This window comes from Maniola jurtina, chromosome 6 (assembly GCF_905333055.1).
Source record: "Maniola jurtina chromosome 6, ilManJurt1.1, whole genome shotgun sequence".
Taxonomy (NCBI): Eukaryota; Metazoa; Arthropoda; class Insecta; order Lepidoptera; family Nymphalidae; genus Maniola; species Maniola jurtina.
This window is the reverse complement of record NC_060034.1, coordinates 3,695,821-3,713,197: the sequence shown is the minus strand read 5'-3', so window position 1 is coordinate 3,713,197 and position 17,377 is coordinate 3,695,821. Positions and strand designations below refer to the sequence as shown.

Sequence of the window (17,377 nt, the reverse complement as noted above, 5' to 3'; positions counted from 1 at the left end):
TAAAATACCTAATTAATTAAAATTTATATTGATTAAATAGGAAGGTATTTAATTGGTAAAGTGTCAATTAAACTTTCCGAAGAAAATATTAAAGCATAGAAATATCTATTCAATTTAACAATGGTTACAGGGAAGTATTTCCAAAACTGATACCTTTCTACTCAGCGCGTCATGTAAAGTCTCTGTTCGTTTGCATATTTTCGGAAACGATTTGTTTAAAACAAAAGTTGTTTATGATAATGGTTTCAAATTTAAATAAACGATTGTGTTTTAACAGTTTCGTACGATATTTTTATGTAAGCCTGAAGTATTCTTATGCCCCACATCCAATAATGCTTAATCAATTAATTCTATTCTCAGATTTGTTTCACAAAATTTTAATTCGACGAAAGTGCTCATGCGCCCATGTTACCGTGGTCAGCCACGTCTGTAGAGTCTGGTATATAGAGCGTACCTATCTACTTTGACTTGAGACAGTTAAAGCGAAACAGATTTATCTCTGTCGGAAAAATCTGTTTCGTTTTAACTAATCTTAATTCTTAAGTCTAAGCTATATAGTTGATAAAAATAGCCGTTCAGACGATAATAGAGAAATATGTTTACTTCACCAGCTGCCTTTGTGGTATTTCTTTCCGAAATGGCGCTGGTAGGGGCGATCCTATATGAAGAAAGAATATTTAGAATTGACTACATAATATTAAATGTCACGAAGCAATTTGTTTTTAATTAATTTAGTTAATAGTATGCAGTTTTAATTAGCCGTGATTCGTGACCAATATATTATTTCCAGCTTAATGTTTTAACTGACTGGCAGTAAGTTACTGAAATTATTTTATTTTTCTAAATATATAAAAGGAAAAGGTGACTAACTAACTGACCACTGATCTAGCAACGCTCAAACTATGCTATTATTATTTCTATGTTATTATTACGGATCAGGCTGAAAGGCATGCAGAGCAGATAGCTATTATGACGTAGACATCCAGTAAGAAAGGATTTCTGAAAATTCACCCCGAAGGGGGTAAAGTAGGGGTTTGAAATTTGTGTAGTCCACGCGGACCACACGAATTAATTCGCGGGCATAAACTAGTAACTAAATATGGGTCAAACTATCTGAAGCGCCAGTCATATAAACAAAACTATATCGTGGTTTATTAGTCATGTTTAAGCTCTTATCAATGTCGTGAACTTGACCACGCCTCCACTTCACGTCGTTCGCATTCGAAAACTGATTATTATGCAAACACGGCCTGTTTGTATTGTTTACTATTCCTTTCGAAACATACGATAACAGGAATTCGTCATTACGTTAATGCTCACACTTGCTCACTGCCAAAAGCTTGCCGGATATTTTCCACTTGTTTTCTTTGATGGGATTTTTTTTTTTTCCTATACCTAGTCTATAGAAGTAAACATAAGGTACCCTTAAATTTATTAATACAGATTTTTTCCCGTCGCCTTCGGTTTCGGTTAGATATTATTATCAACCTAAACAACCTAAACCTAAGACCTAGCTGAGATCTGTTTTTTTTACAATGCGCAGTCATACGCCTTGTGTTTAAATTGGACCTACACACACTTGTTTTCCGCGTAAAAAATATTCTCTGCGTCATCTGCGGGTCTAGTGAGCGATCAACTTTAAAAGTAATCAACTGCTTAGTATTTATTACTAGTAAAATATTTATCTTCAAAATATTGTCATAAAATTAAAGGAATACCTACCTTGTTAAGATGTCTTATCGTGAACGAGCCATTAAGTAGTTAATAGCAAATCATTTATTACAGTCATTATCGCTAATAGCAAATATAAGATAAGAAGAGATTAACTAAAACAGAGCCTCGAATGTTCGTCACAAGCGTTGTCATTGTCCAAAGAAGTCCAGCTAAGGCCGATAGTGAATGTTTTGGCCTCCGCATTGGTATTATATCTGTATCTATACTTTGTCCTAGATTGTCTTTAAAGGGCAGGGCAGTTATTAGGAACGTTTTTGATCTCATGCTTCAATAAGACCAAAAAAACGTTAAGTGCTAGTTAGACTCGCATGCGAAAAATGCGTACCATCGTACAAGATACTTTTTAATTTTTTTAATTTACATGGCGGTATTTTTAATAATTTTCTTATTTTTGTGTTGGCAATAGAAATACTTGTACATTCTGTGAAAATTTTAACTCTACCTAAATTACGAATCATGAGACATAGCCCGCTGACGGACGGACCAATGGTAGAGGCAGTAATAAGATCCCGTTGACGCACCTCGGGTATGGATCCCTAAAAAGCAACTAGAAGGGAAGACACTACCCACAACGTCTCTTGTCTCAGTCGGTCAAAATAGTGGACCATTGGGTCCTTAAAATATTTATTATAGAAGTGCCATCGAAATGTGCGTAAGTGGATGGACGTTATATTTATCTAGTACCTACTACTTTATTACTTTAAAGTACCGATAAATTACAATTATTTTATCAGTCTGTACTGAATTGCAATTTCCTTCCGCTTGTAATACTTAGTTAATTTTTTATCAGACCTAAAACGGAGGTCGTTTAAAAAAAATTAAGTTTTGTGCTAGTTGATATATAAAAATTATTATTATTGATATTAGTTAAAGATCTGGCCAAATGACTATTATTCTGGGCTAATGATTTTTGTCGAATTGTCTTATGTGTTTTGTCTGTCTTTTCTTTGCCCAAGGCAAAGAAAAGAAATTTAGACTTTATGTATACCAAGTACGTGCAAAACAAATAAGTAGTTCAATCTGAAGTTGCGACATGGCTGTTTGCGTAGGTCATAGACTAAAGAGTAAAGTTTAAACACACAAGCCCGACTGAGAACTATTTTTGTAAAGTCCTACGCCTCGTGTAGATTGGACTACTTGTTCTGTGCGCACTATGAGGTTGAAATATATAGAGCGTACTCTGACTTTGCTTAGACATAAGACATTGTTAAAACGAGACAGAGGTATATCTCTCACATAAATCTGTCTCGTTTTAACTCAATCTTAAGTCTGGGCAAAGTCAAAGTGCGCTCTATAGCTCTCAGCCTGAGATCCGCTGATCGTTGATGTAATTGGCGGCACACTTTCCGCAATTCACGGACGGAATTCACCGCGCCTAAATGCCGGCTGCATAGTCCACGCCAAGAGAAAGTGTGTTGTGACATACCTATGCCATTGTTGACTTCTTGTAGCTCATAGATCAATCACTGGTAGGTATATTATTATGTATGGATTCTTCAAACTGTGATATTTACGCCTGCTACTAACCTAATAGCTTGAGTACCTACCCTGGAGACAGACTTTTTTATTCCGGAAAGTATGTTAACTCCACGAGAAAAAAGAAAACGCATATATTCTGCCCCAGTAAATCGCGGGCAACAGCTAGTTATTAAATTAAATAAGGATCATATTACAGAATTCATAAAAAGGTGCGCAGGTCTTTTCTTGGGCTGAGAGCGCTTGATGAAATTAAAAGGACAATCAATACATTAATAAAATTATGAGTTATGGCTACATCGTTTTCTTTACACTGTCATATAACCTAGATTCTACTGCAGGCTTTGTATATTAGTTAGTACATCCTAACATTTTTAGCAAACACTATGTCATTTTTACGGGCTTCCCACGGTGCGTGATATTGCGGACGGACGTGGACCAGGCCGCACCGAGGCACCCTACCATGGGAAGAGTATCGTCAGTGGTAGCGCAGGTACACGTCGTCATCCGAGTTATGTGCGCGGTGCGTGTTTGTCCGTGGGTAATAATACGCAGAATCACGCACCGTGGGAAGCCACTGTTACAGGGATCCAGTCCTTTCAAGTGCCAGAACTAAATACGTTTTGATAACAATACAATGTAATGTGAAATCAGTACAACAGATACCTTTGTCTTGTCAAAAAGCTTTGTGAACGTTATCTCAACTCTCAAGTACATTTGCGAAGTGGTAAAAGATTTGATGGTTATGATTCCATATTCCGTACCTACATTGGTATATTACTCAAGGAATTGTGTCATGACCTAGGCGAATGCTCTGACATTGTACGGGTCATAAAACCGGCCCCTGGCACCTGTAACTTGTCCGACAACTGAGGACTACTGGTATAGGATTTGACAGTAATGAAAGTCTGGGGTTTATAAATGCAGCATACTTACCTATAAATTATGTCAAGCTCTACATTAATGCAATGACATTGTGTTATGTAGGTGTAGGCATCTGCAATAGTGCGGCGGTGGTCTCGCACCTACAACAAAAAGTAGTGCGTCCTCTCTTTAGAGGGAGATGCTATAGCAGAGCCAAGCGTCTGCCAAACTACTGGACCACTGGATCCAAAATATATTATTAATCTATCATCGAATGATACCTGAATTATCATTGATGCGTTATTCTTTTTTCTTGTGTTATGTTACTGATTTTATTTTCCCAGTGTATATTGATATAGGATTGCAATTTGTTAACATATGATAGCAAACGAGCTAATTTCAAATGAATATCTGCAGCACCAGAGGTAGGTACCGTCAATCCGTTAGCGCTTTTGAGGAATTTGGTTAGCGCCCCATCTTGTAGTTTTGGGGATATTGTAGTTTTCTTTGTAGATTTGCAAGTACTTGAAAACTTTTTGTAATGGACGAAAGCTCTATGTCTTCTCCTAGGCTTCTTGTTCACCATGCCCAGAGATGATAAATGACGTGTCCGGAGTACCGCACACAAGCAATTCTATCAAATCCACTCGCTAAACTGTTAAACTGGTTTTATTGTACTGTAGTAAACATGAAACTATTGTTATCTTATACATTCTAATAGCCTGGCTTACCGCAAACTCATCTTTACAACTTTACACTTTACTTCACCGGTTTAGTCAATGTGTCAGGTCATATCTAGGGAAGGTTACGGAGTTATTCCACCGACGAAAACTAGCTGTTTTACTTACCCCATAATCAGTGTTGCTTGACCATCTGCCGCTAAGTTTAAAATTGGTAGAAGAACTTCTATGATTTTATTTGATTGATGATGATATGATTTTTCAATTGTGACATTTTGTTACTATTTAAAACTAACTAACTAAAGAATTTATTTTTATACTCGTATTTTTCCGTAATCTTAAAATAACCTACAATAATGCATATGGTCATTACCTATTAGGCTTCACTAGGAACTTAATTATAACGAGATTGTTACGTACAATTGTTATCTACAAATAAACCTTGCCGCCAACGCACGCTCCATATTAGTCGATTTTCCTTTTAAACTAAACGACACGAGAGCGATGCGATATATGAAACTGTCATCAGTAAGCTTAGTTAGAACTAGGGTTGCCAGATGTGTTGAAAAAAAAAACCGGACCAGTTTTTAATTTTAATATTATTAACATAAAATTAACTTACCTAAAAAGGTAACTTTCTATCTTAACTAAATTTACATTGAATAAGAAAAAAAAACGATCAAAAGAGAAGAGAAAATCATTATTTCCAATAACAGTAGGTAAATCTACTTAAACTTTTTTAATATATTTTGTATTAGATGCCACTGCTTTCAATAAAGATGTATTGTCTGAGATGGCATCTTTGAATTCAGTGCAACTAGCAGATATATTAAAGAAAACGCACAATTCACTCTTCACAGTATTAACGGCGAGACGATTTCTTTCGTCTGTCCATACATTTCCCATGACGCTAAAGATTCGTTCCACAAAAGCATTAGATATGGGAATACTACACACATACTGCACTATTTTCAATAAATTAGGCGCTGCTTCGTTGGTAAAAAACTTGCACCACATATTAATAGAGTTTCCTTCAAGTGAAGAGAAAACACTTTGAAGTGCAGCCAGTTCTTCATAAATGTTTTCAGGGGGATTTTGCTGCTTCCATGGAGACAATGACCATAACTCAATCAATTGATCCAGCGTAGGAAATCTTCCGCATTCGAGATCTAAACAACTAAATGCCTTATAATTGTTATTTTCAAAAGAATACCACTGTTCTATATATGCTAGTGCTCTTTGGTAAACTATTAGAGCGTTTTTAGTAAATTCTCTTGATTGATTTTCTGAAAGATAGCCTTGTCTTAATGCCATATGAACTTTCATTCCGAAATGTTTGTCACTTATTTTCTTTGCAATACTGTCCCGGAATTTCACCATTATATTGTGCAAATGAAATGCTGCTGTGGTACGTTTTTCTAACAAAAGTAAAATTTCTTGAAAAGAAGCCATAAAATTATGAGTGAAATATAAATATAATTCATTGTAAGTAGGAGTGGTTTCACTTGCAATTTCGTCTACTTGATCAGACAAGATAGCCCAAAGAGCCCTAGGACAATTATCAGAACCTTGTTCTAAGAAGTACCTTTTCAATGGTCCCCACGACAAAAGCATCCTATCAAGAGCTTTAAACAAACTAAGCCATCTTGTAGGAACATGTCGTATAACTTCTCTGTATTCGCTCTCAAAGAAATCAAAGCACGCCTTCAACTCTTCTCGTTTCTTCGCGGAACAAGAAAACTCTGCAAATACTTTCATCACTATATTTTCGACATCAACAGGCATTACTTTCAAAGCGTTTTTTGCGCAGTTGTGAAATATGTGGTCATTACAGTGAGCAGCTATAATTTCATTATTTTCTTCAGATTTTAGCTTTTGAAAAACGGAATTATTAACTCCAAAATTTACAGAGACATTATCTGCTCCATATGCTGTTACTCTACTCCACGACAGTTGTGAATTATTCATGACTTGACATAATTGTTCCTTAATAGATCTTGAATCTTCGAATGAGTCTTCATAAAAGTCCAAAATTTTATGACAAATACCGTTTCTTGGTGAGAAATATTGAATCGCAACTGGAAAGAACTTTCTGTTTCCTTTATTAGAAGCATCGGTAGCAATGGAAAACGGAACTTCATTCTTTAAATCCTCCTGCACAAGTTCCATCGAATATGGATATAAAACTTGGTTTGCGATAGCAGTACATTTAGTGCGTCCTCCTGTCATTTGCTTTACGATATCTGAATCTATAATTATTTTTTTTAAAACTTTAAATGAGCAATCTTGAGCAAGATACGAAATATGGTGCTTGATACCATGATAAACTTCAGTCAATTCGGCAATACTAACTTTTTCACTTTGTGCGCTGCCTTTTCGTGTAAAGAAAGAACTCATTCGCTGAGACATGGCTGCAGCACTTTCTGAATCTTTGTGCTTCTTTGACGCAGCGTGATGCGTTAATGCTTTCAAGCCATCATAAGCCACCGTGAACTTATTTTTACACAATTTGCAGTAGCCTTTTGTGTTGTCTTCGTCACATTTATTTAACCACGAAAATCGAGATTCCCAGTCAACATTATAGTGGCAAACCCTTCTTACTTTTTTAGGTGGAGTTTCTTTACTTGTTGATGCTTCCTCGTCTTCCATTTTGATTGACAAAGCCACACACAAACAAGATAACGATGAAACACAGCACAGGAAACAAAATATAATAACAATAATAACACGCTGCAAGCGTCGCTAAAAATACTTTAGGGCGCGACTACTCTCACTTGTAACTATTAAGCGACTGAAGTGAAACAAGTGCGTGGGAGCGGGTCGGGGGTGGCGGGCGGCGCGTCGAACGAAGCGTTCGAGAGTGGTTTAAGCGCCAGGTGAATGAACTACTCCTAATTTTTACTAAAACCGGACAATCTTTTGTCCGGTTTACCAAGATTTTCTTGACTGGACAAGCATAAAGAAAAACGGACTGTCCGGTCGAAAACCGGACATCTGGCAACCCTAGTTAGAACACATAAATCTCGACAAGTTGATAGATTTCGAGTTACTATAACGTTAAAGTAAAATAAACCAATAGTTCCTGATTTCAACTTCAAGGAGGTATCTTTTGACCAAAACGGAACGCAGTCCTATACCTACGTCTAGAACAGTAAAGCAACCCTAAAACAATGCTACCCCAACGACCTCTATATAATATTGCTACAAGATTGCTATAAAGGCCCTTTACGAAATATGGCGGGCTGCAACTTGTAACTTGTTTTGCTTATAACTTGATATCCAGCGTCACACTGACAGCTCATATAAAACATATTTTTTTAGGGTTCCATATTGTTTGAAATAGCACTTTTATATGTACCTACTAATTTAGTTCAATGACCGGATCACAGTTTCTAAAGCTATAATATCTTCTCCCAAGCGTGATGCTCGATGGTCCTGGCATTTAATTTACAGGATAGGAGAACATCGTTTAATATAAAGTTGCAGTTTATGAATGTGCAAATTGCTCTTATTAAAAGCCAAGTTCGTTTGCCCGCAGTGGTTTTCCATCGTAATCGTTATTAGTAAATACTTACTAAATATCTACTTCGCGTTCGATTAAGAATTACTGTGATTCACCCTCGCTTATACCTACATAGTCTATACATTTAGGTATTAGTTCACAGTTTTATAACTTCGATCGCCTACGCAATTTAAAAAAATCCGGCAAGTGCGAGTCGGACCTCGCTCTTTAGGGTTTCGTACATAATTATAAACACCATTTTTTTGAATATATATGAAATATTTCCTTTCCGAGCTAGAACATCGTAATAAACCGTGAAAGAAAAACCTAAAAAATGTTTATTTGTTTTGGCCACAGCTTACAAACTATTTTATAAATCGTTGTTTTGTTTAAAATGTTATTTAAATACAGCATATGGTACATAATATACCGAAATTTCATATTCCTAACTAGCTCAGTTTTTGAGATAGCCCCCGTCACAAAAACTAACAACTTGACGGCTACCCATTTCTATATTTTTTAAGATCAAAATAAATGAATTATACGTATTATACGTATACCCCAATGCTAGGATAAGAAAAAAAACTTTTTTCTGCTCCTTTTTCATGTATGTAGGGGGGAGCCCCCCTTTGAAATAATTTAATTGAATTTCTAATTCAATATTTGGTTTTGGGTCAACAACGCTCCAAATCTCTTATCTGTTTTACATTGCTCACCACTGCGCCAGGGAGTTTGTCCGTACATATTGCAAATTATACTTTCTCGATTAACCGCTCCCATAAAACCATTGACTAAAAGCAGCGAAAGTAATTCCAACTGATACAATGGATACAGCTATTTTCCCACGCCTAGAGTAAACAAATAGTAATTGGTTTTCGCTTTCGTTTCACCTTTCATCCCATACGCACGCACAAAAACTCAATTAAGTTGAGGACAAACGTTCTAAATGCGATTTCTATGCTAATATTTATTTACTTAACCTTTCAAAGAAGAAACCTTGCAGTGTTTACCTATATTTAGATTATCATTTTGTCTAAATAGGTATTTTGTAAAATTGAAATTGATGTAGATGATATACAGGCTGTTGGTAAACCTAATGAACGAAAAGAAATATATCTATTGATATCTATTGACGTTAATAGTACAATAGATGCTGCACTACAATAAAGTTTATTATCATCTATTCTAAAAATGAACTAAATCTGTTGATTTATATACCCATCACAACAAAACAATTGAACGAATTAAAATGGAACTCTTGCTTATTAAAAAGCATATTGTCATGGTCATCATCATCAACCGATAGACGCCCACCGCTGACTTCCACACGTTAGCAGTTAGCATATAGTTAGACTTGCATAATGTGCTAAGATTTAGGTAGGACTTCGTCTGTGTTGGTGTTAGCTGGCGGGCGTGCTCTGCCCTTTTGGAGTTTTTTTGTTAAAACTGACTGAAAAGCGCTCTAAGGGGGTGCCGTGCGTGTGTCGGCGGGCGCCGGCACAGACGGGGTCCAGACTTGTATAGTTTCCCTAACTTGTTACAAATAACTACAAACTTGACATTGGCTAATCTTTGTAAAGCCAGACGAAAGAGCAAAAAAAAAAATTTAGGTACCATACTAAGTAGAACTCGAGAATCGAGATATGAAAAGTTTGTTTCGAATTTAATGCAGGAAAAACAAGGGCAGATGAAGACCTAAGATTTGCTCTGATTCTGGAGCAGTAGCAACTCATTGGCTAGGTATCCCTCTTCTGTGATACGACTACATGTGGTTCATTTTTATATTGCAAATATGGAATGCAAAAGTGCAAAACAGTGATTCATAATTTAAGATAAACGTAGGTATCTTATGTTATTAAAACATTAGTAGGTATTTTATTTATATTATAATAGTATAGTACTAGTGTTCGTGATTGATTAAACAATACGAGAGCGAGTCATGTTTGGTAATATCACTTATCTCAATGTGATAACCTAATTCAGATTTATCACGTACATGCATAATACTACCCGTATTATAAATGCGAAATTGTGTTTGTTTGTTGGTTTGTCCTTTATCTCCCCAACATATGAGACGCTTGATTATTCAAATTTTTGACCTTCTTGAATCTTGAATTGTTTATATTCGTAGCCTTCGACTCGAACTGAAAAATAAACAGTTGGAACTGGAATTTCCAATAATGCTTATTCCATCTCGATTTTCGTCACTAGTTGATGAGAATCGAGAAACCTATTTGAATACAAAATGAGTAAAAAGTTTAATTTAGAGCCTCCTGAGTCCTGTCCTACGTACCTATACACATGCACACGTAAAAAAGCGTTGACGTGTGAATCTTTAAAAGTTTAAATATATATCTACTTGAGAATACATATTTTGTTCTGAGTTAAAAAAGCTCACGTGTAAATGAAGTCTAATCGTGTTCTATAAAGCTGTCAAACTCAACATGATAGTGGAGTGAAAGTTATAAGCAAAAGGTACAACTTGCATCCAAAAATTCGGCATCGGCTTTGCTTCCAACTTTCTGCACATAGAGATCGTTGCTTCTGGTATCTCATAATATAAGATTATATCAAATAATTATATTAAATACACACTAATAAAACCTTGAGAATTTTAGTTTACAGTTGAATAAACATTAAACAATATAAAAGAAAACGGCACCTCGCCAACAACACTTATAATAAGTCAACAAAGTTTTCGTCAAACAGTAGGCATTTGCATGACATGACATGCAAATGTACAGTAGAGCACGGTGACATAACGGTCAATCCTCAACCCAAATATTTGAGGCCGCTGTCTTACCAATCGATTTGATTTCTTTTCTATTCGATTCAAAACCAATTACTAGAGCCAATAACAACGGAAGAGTGAAAGCATCGAATCAGATTTTGCAATAATCGACAATCGCTTTCTTTTTGTAAGTTACCTTTGTTACCTGTTGCTTTATTCACGATCACCGTTATCGGATTGAAACAAACCCCGACTGACGCCCTGATAACATCGCAAACGCCAAAGTGCTTACGAAATACGAACACATTTTTCATTTTAACAGTGGCTTTGTTTGTTGACACAAATTGTACCTACTTATTCGATTTTTTGCATAGAATTCTTAAGAAGAGCAGGGCTACTCCGCATTTTGTTTTAACATGGATCAATACTTACAATAGTATGGTTTTATTTGAAGGCTCTATTTTTTTTTTGTTAATCCAAAATCAAATAATAAAGCTTTTATCTGATGATTAATTACATTACGCGAAACCTTGTTTTGAATTTTCTTCCTCGCTATGTTTACTAGTTTTACAAACGAATACATTAATTAGTAATTAGCATATTATTTCCGTATAGTTACCATATTAAGCACCCGTATAAGTATTCGGGTAGAAATGTGCACTATAATTGCAGCTCCGTAATCCTTAATAGCAGAGTGCATTGGGGTCACGACCATGTGTTAAACGAGTAATCCAAGTTTTAATAACAGATTATGAATATAAAAAAAAATTAAGGCCAGCCATAATTTTGTGCTTATATGGTCTGATAGTGTAATCAACTTTATATAGTTGGCAAATCTCGTATTTTTGTCTGTTTATCATAAAAATGATCGTACTTTCTTGGTTTCTGTCTGTGGGAAGTATCGTAGTTTCCAAACGGATTGACAAATTTATCGTGGTTTTCCCCACTGTACTCATGTGTAGTCGATGTAACTACGACTAACGACTAGTTTCGAACCCATCCGGATTCCCTTTCACAGATACTCAGCTCGCGACTATGCAGCTGTGGTTTCTCTTGTTTGAAAGTTAGTTTATCTGGAGTGGCTCTATGCTATATTTTTTTAAAATCGAATCCTGGAGATAATCCTGGAATCCACAAAAATAAACAGTACCTATATTATGGTTAAGCTGATAATAATCGCTAATTCTGTAAGTTAAACCCACGTTAAACCAATTTTTTCTTTGTCCCCAGATCAGTAGAGAGGTACGTGCGAGTGAAATGGAGGGACGTGCGAGTGGGAGATCTAGTCCACCTGTCGAACAACGAGGCTGTGCCAGCAGATATGGTGCTGCTCCACTCTTCAAACCCTCTGGGTATCTGTTATCTAGACACTTGCAATCTAGATGGCGAAACAAATTTAAAACAGAGAGTGGTAGCGCCTGGATTTAGAGAAAAGGTACGCTATTTGAGAAACTCTATCTTATTTAAATGTCCAATCAACAAAATATCTAATTGTATGCTTATTGGTCTAAATACTTATTGATACCTATCACAAACTGTCTATAAATATACAGCTACAACGTTTTTATAGCACGTATAATACAATAGAATGAGAATGCAATATTTGTGAAAGAACTGCATGCAAAAAATATATTTTACTTAATTCTTTAATAGAATTTGCTTAATGTCCCAGTAAATTGTATACTTGAATTTATCTTGGCTAATCTGTGTTTCATTGCCGGCAGGCATTTTAAAACTTAAAGGTCATCATGAAATTACTTATTGTCCCATTGTCCAATGTAGTTCACAACTAGATGCCCACTGAACTGTTAACTTGAGATGCACCTACTTGGCCTCGATATTAGTACCAAATTCATAATTTTATACGTACAGTAGGTAGTATTAACCTTGAACAATGGCCACAACCGAAATCCATAAAATTGCCGTGAGAATACTTTCTACATTTCTCACATAGTTTCCTAACGGCATAAAATTTTTAACCACCATTAAGTCCAACATCTAGCTAAATAAAGTCTAAATGTTCATTTCTTTTTCTTTTTCAGCGATTAGAATTTTCACCGATGAAGTTTAGAAGTTCCGTAGAAGTAGAAAGACCATCAACAAAAATATATAGGTTTACTGGCACGATATCCCACCCGAATGGAGTTCGTGTTCCACTCAACTCAGAAAATCTATTACTAAGGGAGTGTACGATAAAAAACACAGATTACGTTGAAGGCATCGTAGTATACGCAGGTCACGAAACGAAGGCTATGCTCAATAACGGGGGGCCAAGGTATAAATGTTCTAAATTAGAAAAAAAGATGAACACAGACGTTATATGGTGTGTTCTCGTCCTTTTATTTCTGTGCTGCGCTGGAGCAGTCGGCTGCAAAGTGTGGTTGGACGAATACAGTCAACTTCCTTCAAAGTACACGCCGTTCATTCCCTACACAGGCAAACCAGCGTACGAGGGCCTGCTCATATTTTGGACTTACATAATAGTGCTGCAAGTTATGATACCAGTATCTCTATATGTTACCATAGAAATGACCAAACTATTACAAGTGTACCATATACATCAGGACGTTGAAATGTATGATGTAGTTACGAATACAAGGACAGAATGTCGAGCTTTAAATATCACTGAGGAGCTGGGACAGATTACTTACTTATTTAGCGATAAGACAGGGACATTGACAGAAAACAAGATGGTGTTCAGACGGTGTACAGTCAGCGGGGTAGACTACGACCATCCGCCGGGTCCGGAGCCTGAGCCTTCATCTATCCTGCCTCCCATCGTAACCCCTTTAACGAAAGTGTCCCCGAACAGAAGAATGCTCCAACATCTACTTGATAGCAATGACGCTCAACATACACAAAAGGTGATAATATAATTATTTTTACTCATTATACGATAACTTCAATTGAGTAAATTCGACAATTATTGGCTTTCAATGTAATTGAGCAAACGTTGAATACTAATTATCTGGCAATAATTTAAACTAACTGTTGTAAATTGGGTTAAAAGAAATCGACACTCAATTTTGAGTTTACTTTGTATCGATTCAATCAATCGTCATGGTCACATTTTTCGCTTCACTCAAGCTGATAAGCAATATCTATGTATAATAATAAAGCTTACTAATAAGGTGTCCGAATATCTTAAAAAGATTTACGAGCTCATGAAAATTTATTCACTGAATAATTCTATGAGTTCAACGCATTGGATGATCCCTACGCAACCAAAAGACGCCATTTAAGTGCTATACGATCTCGTTTTAATTTATAATTTCCAGAGAATTGAGTTCGTTTAATTTTTCCTGTCCCATTTCCATAACTTCTGATTTTTAGGGTTCCATATCTCAAAAGGAAAAAACGGAACCCTTATAGGATCACTTTGTTGTCTGTCCGACTATCGTGTCTATCTTGAATCATGAAATTTGGCAGGAAACTATGTCTTATGGCACATGTAAAGGGAAAAATCCCATAAAATTTTCCTCATTGGCTGGTCAGCGCATATTGTCGCCCATAAGAGAGTTTACCTATACCTACTATCACTGAGCAAGACGGAATAACATTTGCTCGACCTCAAGGCTTTTATTTTGGTCAGGTCCGCGAGTTCCTGCTGATCCTCGCCGTGTGCAACACGGTGGTGGTGAGCCAGCCGCACGTGGACGACACGCAGCTCTCCAGCTCCAACAGCGACAACTTCCGCAACCTGAAAACCTCGCGCTCCAACGGCACGCTCCGGACCAACGACAAGTGAGTACTTATTGAAACACCCTTATGGTAGACTTCTTTGGGTCGCAGCCAAAGCAAAGAAGTGCGCGACGGACGTGCCGCAACTAACGCGACAATACTAAACGTTAGGCCCGGTATCCACCTAAGCGGAGCGGAGGAGATGCCGACAAAAAGATAACGTGATGACTTTTTTACGTCATCTGTTATGAATCTGATTGGTCGACTGAACACATCTCCTCTCCTCTCCGCTTAGATGGATACCGGGCCTTACTGTTCAGTAATGATTAATGTTTAGTATTGTTCATAGTGTTTAGTATTGTTCCGTCGCGTCAGCCGCGGCTCTTCGGTCATGAGTTGGGACCAACGAAAGTCTCCCTTTATTTTGAATATTTATTTAATCATGCTGGGTATCCAGGCTATGTTCATGCAGAACTGTTACCTTCCACGTTGGTCTAGCAGCTTGTTTTTGGCTGCGGATCATCGGTCGTGCCAGAAAAAGTTATTGGATTTTTCTGTCGAAAAATTCTTAATTGTAACCTGGGGCAAGTTGCCCCAATAATGGATAAGTGCGCTCCAATTCGATTCAAGATTCTTGTCGATTTGTGCAACAAAGCTTCTAAAGCAACAATGTAGGTGATGCGTGAACATACTGGATTCACAGATTCATACCTTTTGTTATATATAAAAATACATAAGTAGATTTTGTTTATCCAAAACCTTTTGAAATTCCCCACATCTGTTTAAAATTCAAAATTAATAAAATTAACTTTTACTTCTCTCATAATTGGTTGAACCCATTCACGAAAGTTGAAACTGCGCGGTAGTCAATCTGTTTATAAAGGGTGGAATTAGACGGTTCATTATAGTGGTTTCGTTTTACCAAGTGTTTTGCAATCCTTAAGTGTATTTACCACTAATCTTAGCCATGCTTCCTTCGTTGCCAGAGTTACAATAAAGTTTCAAAATATTATAATTCGCTTTTCATCGTTATTTGTTCACTGTTATCAAAGTATCGTGATTCAAGAGGCACTAGATGAACCGCCTCAGTGACGCATCCCGTCCAAACTGCACTGTTATCATTAACTGTTTCAACTTTCGCGAGATGTGGTTAGTGTAAAATGTATTGAATTGAATCCGATTGGTTTGGAGGTACGCTAGATTAACTGAATCTCGGTCCACCACGCCGTCGCCGCCGCCTTCCACCACGTCGCCGCTCCGCCTGCGCCTGCCCAGACTACCCTTCGGCAGTCGCGACGACACCTCCTCGGAACCCAGCACGTCCGCTGAAGTACAGGTAAGAAACTTTGGATATGACGACACTACACAGTCAACGCGTGTTTTACACACGCATGTGCATGTAAGGTGCATTACTGAAGGTCAGCAGTATGTGTGTCTGTTATTCTGTCTGTATATTTATGATGTCTGTTTGTCTGTGTGATTAGTCAGAATCGCGCATGTCGGAAGGCCTGATGCGTTTCAATTACACGTGAAAATGTCGTCAACCATGAAATAAAATATATCCATCCCATGTGGCGAAAGGAGAATTTTTTAGAAACATAGTTGAATTTAACACTTTAGTTCGTCAAATCTCGAAACTTCAAAAATTTAAAAACTAGGTTTGAATCTTCCACATTTAGTAGCTCAATAAATTGGATTTCTGGAGTTGGTCTCATTTAATGGACCAATATCCACTATAATAAGCCAACACTGTCAGTTTGAGATGTTAGCGAGCTGTAATGAAGTTTATCGATCATGTAATTTATTTCGTCGGTCTATTTGTCTTATAAAGTTCTTTAAAATGCTAACAATCCGGTACTTAATGCATTTATTAGTTTATCATACGAGTATTACACTAATTCATATTTCCTTTTACCTTATCAGATTATAATGTTATATTAATCCATATTTTCCTCAAAAATTGCATTATCATCATGTGTATTTGCCTAATCATCTTTTTTTTAAAAAGGTCATACAAGTTTGCCAACCTGTCTTTGGGCTCTAATAAAATAATTAACAGCGTTGTGATATTGTATCCACAACATTTAGCTAAGTTCTCTTGTTTTGAAGAGACCCGGTTTGTAATTGGTAGGAAACACGGAGTGCTAGACGCTAGTTCAACTTGTAGCGGTTGCCACATTCGCAAGAAGATGTCGCTTCTATACTCAATCAATCAACAACGCTCGATAAACGACCTACGGCCTAGATGGCAGCACGGGTAGCTTAATCGAAAAACTCAAGGAGAAACACGCAACTTTCAATCGCATTGACAGAGCGTTTACCAAATTGGACTATATATAGAAGTCTCAACGCATAACCGTTGGCCCAGCTGGCGCTACCGAGCACAACACCGCTCGGTTGGGAAATTTCCCTATTGCTACGGTCGAGCACACAGACACAGCTCCCGTACAAACTATAATGTCGTGTTGCAGCTAGCACGCTTCGAGGCTGAAAGTCCGGACGAACTGGCGCTAGCAGAGGCCGCCTTGGCGTACGGCTACGAGCTCCGCGGCAGATCTCCCGACGACGTGGAGCTCGGTATACGCGGCGAGCTGTCGCGGATGAAGGTGCTCCGCGTGCAGCAGTTCGACTCCAACAGGAAGTGCATGTCCATCGCGTTGAGGACTCCTACTGGACAGGTACAATCCTATCACACTAATATTTTAAAGG

The 17,377-nt window shown here is 37.2% G+C and overlaps 1 protein-coding gene across 2 annotated transcripts in view; it reads left to right on the top strand.

Moving 5' to 3' along the window:
- LOC123866178 (phospholipid-transporting ATPase VD) overlaps positions 1-17,377 on the top strand; it is a 78,493-nt gene that overhangs the window by 39,714 nt on the left and 21,402 nt on the right. The window contains exons 2-6 of one of the 2 annotated variants that reach the window (XM_045907574.1): positions 12,218-12,422; positions 13,030-13,851; positions 14,580-14,731; positions 15,869-16,004; positions 17,140-17,346. In XM_045907574.1, the coding sequence (XP_045763530.1) occupies positions 12,218-12,422; positions 13,030-13,851; positions 14,580-14,731; positions 15,869-16,004; positions 17,140-17,346 (1,522 nt within the window). Of the gene's footprint in view, positions 1-12,217; positions 12,423-13,029; positions 13,852-14,579; positions 14,732-15,859; positions 16,005-17,139; positions 17,347-17,377 lie in introns of both variants that reach the window. The other variant, XM_045907573.1, reaches the window with a different exon arrangement.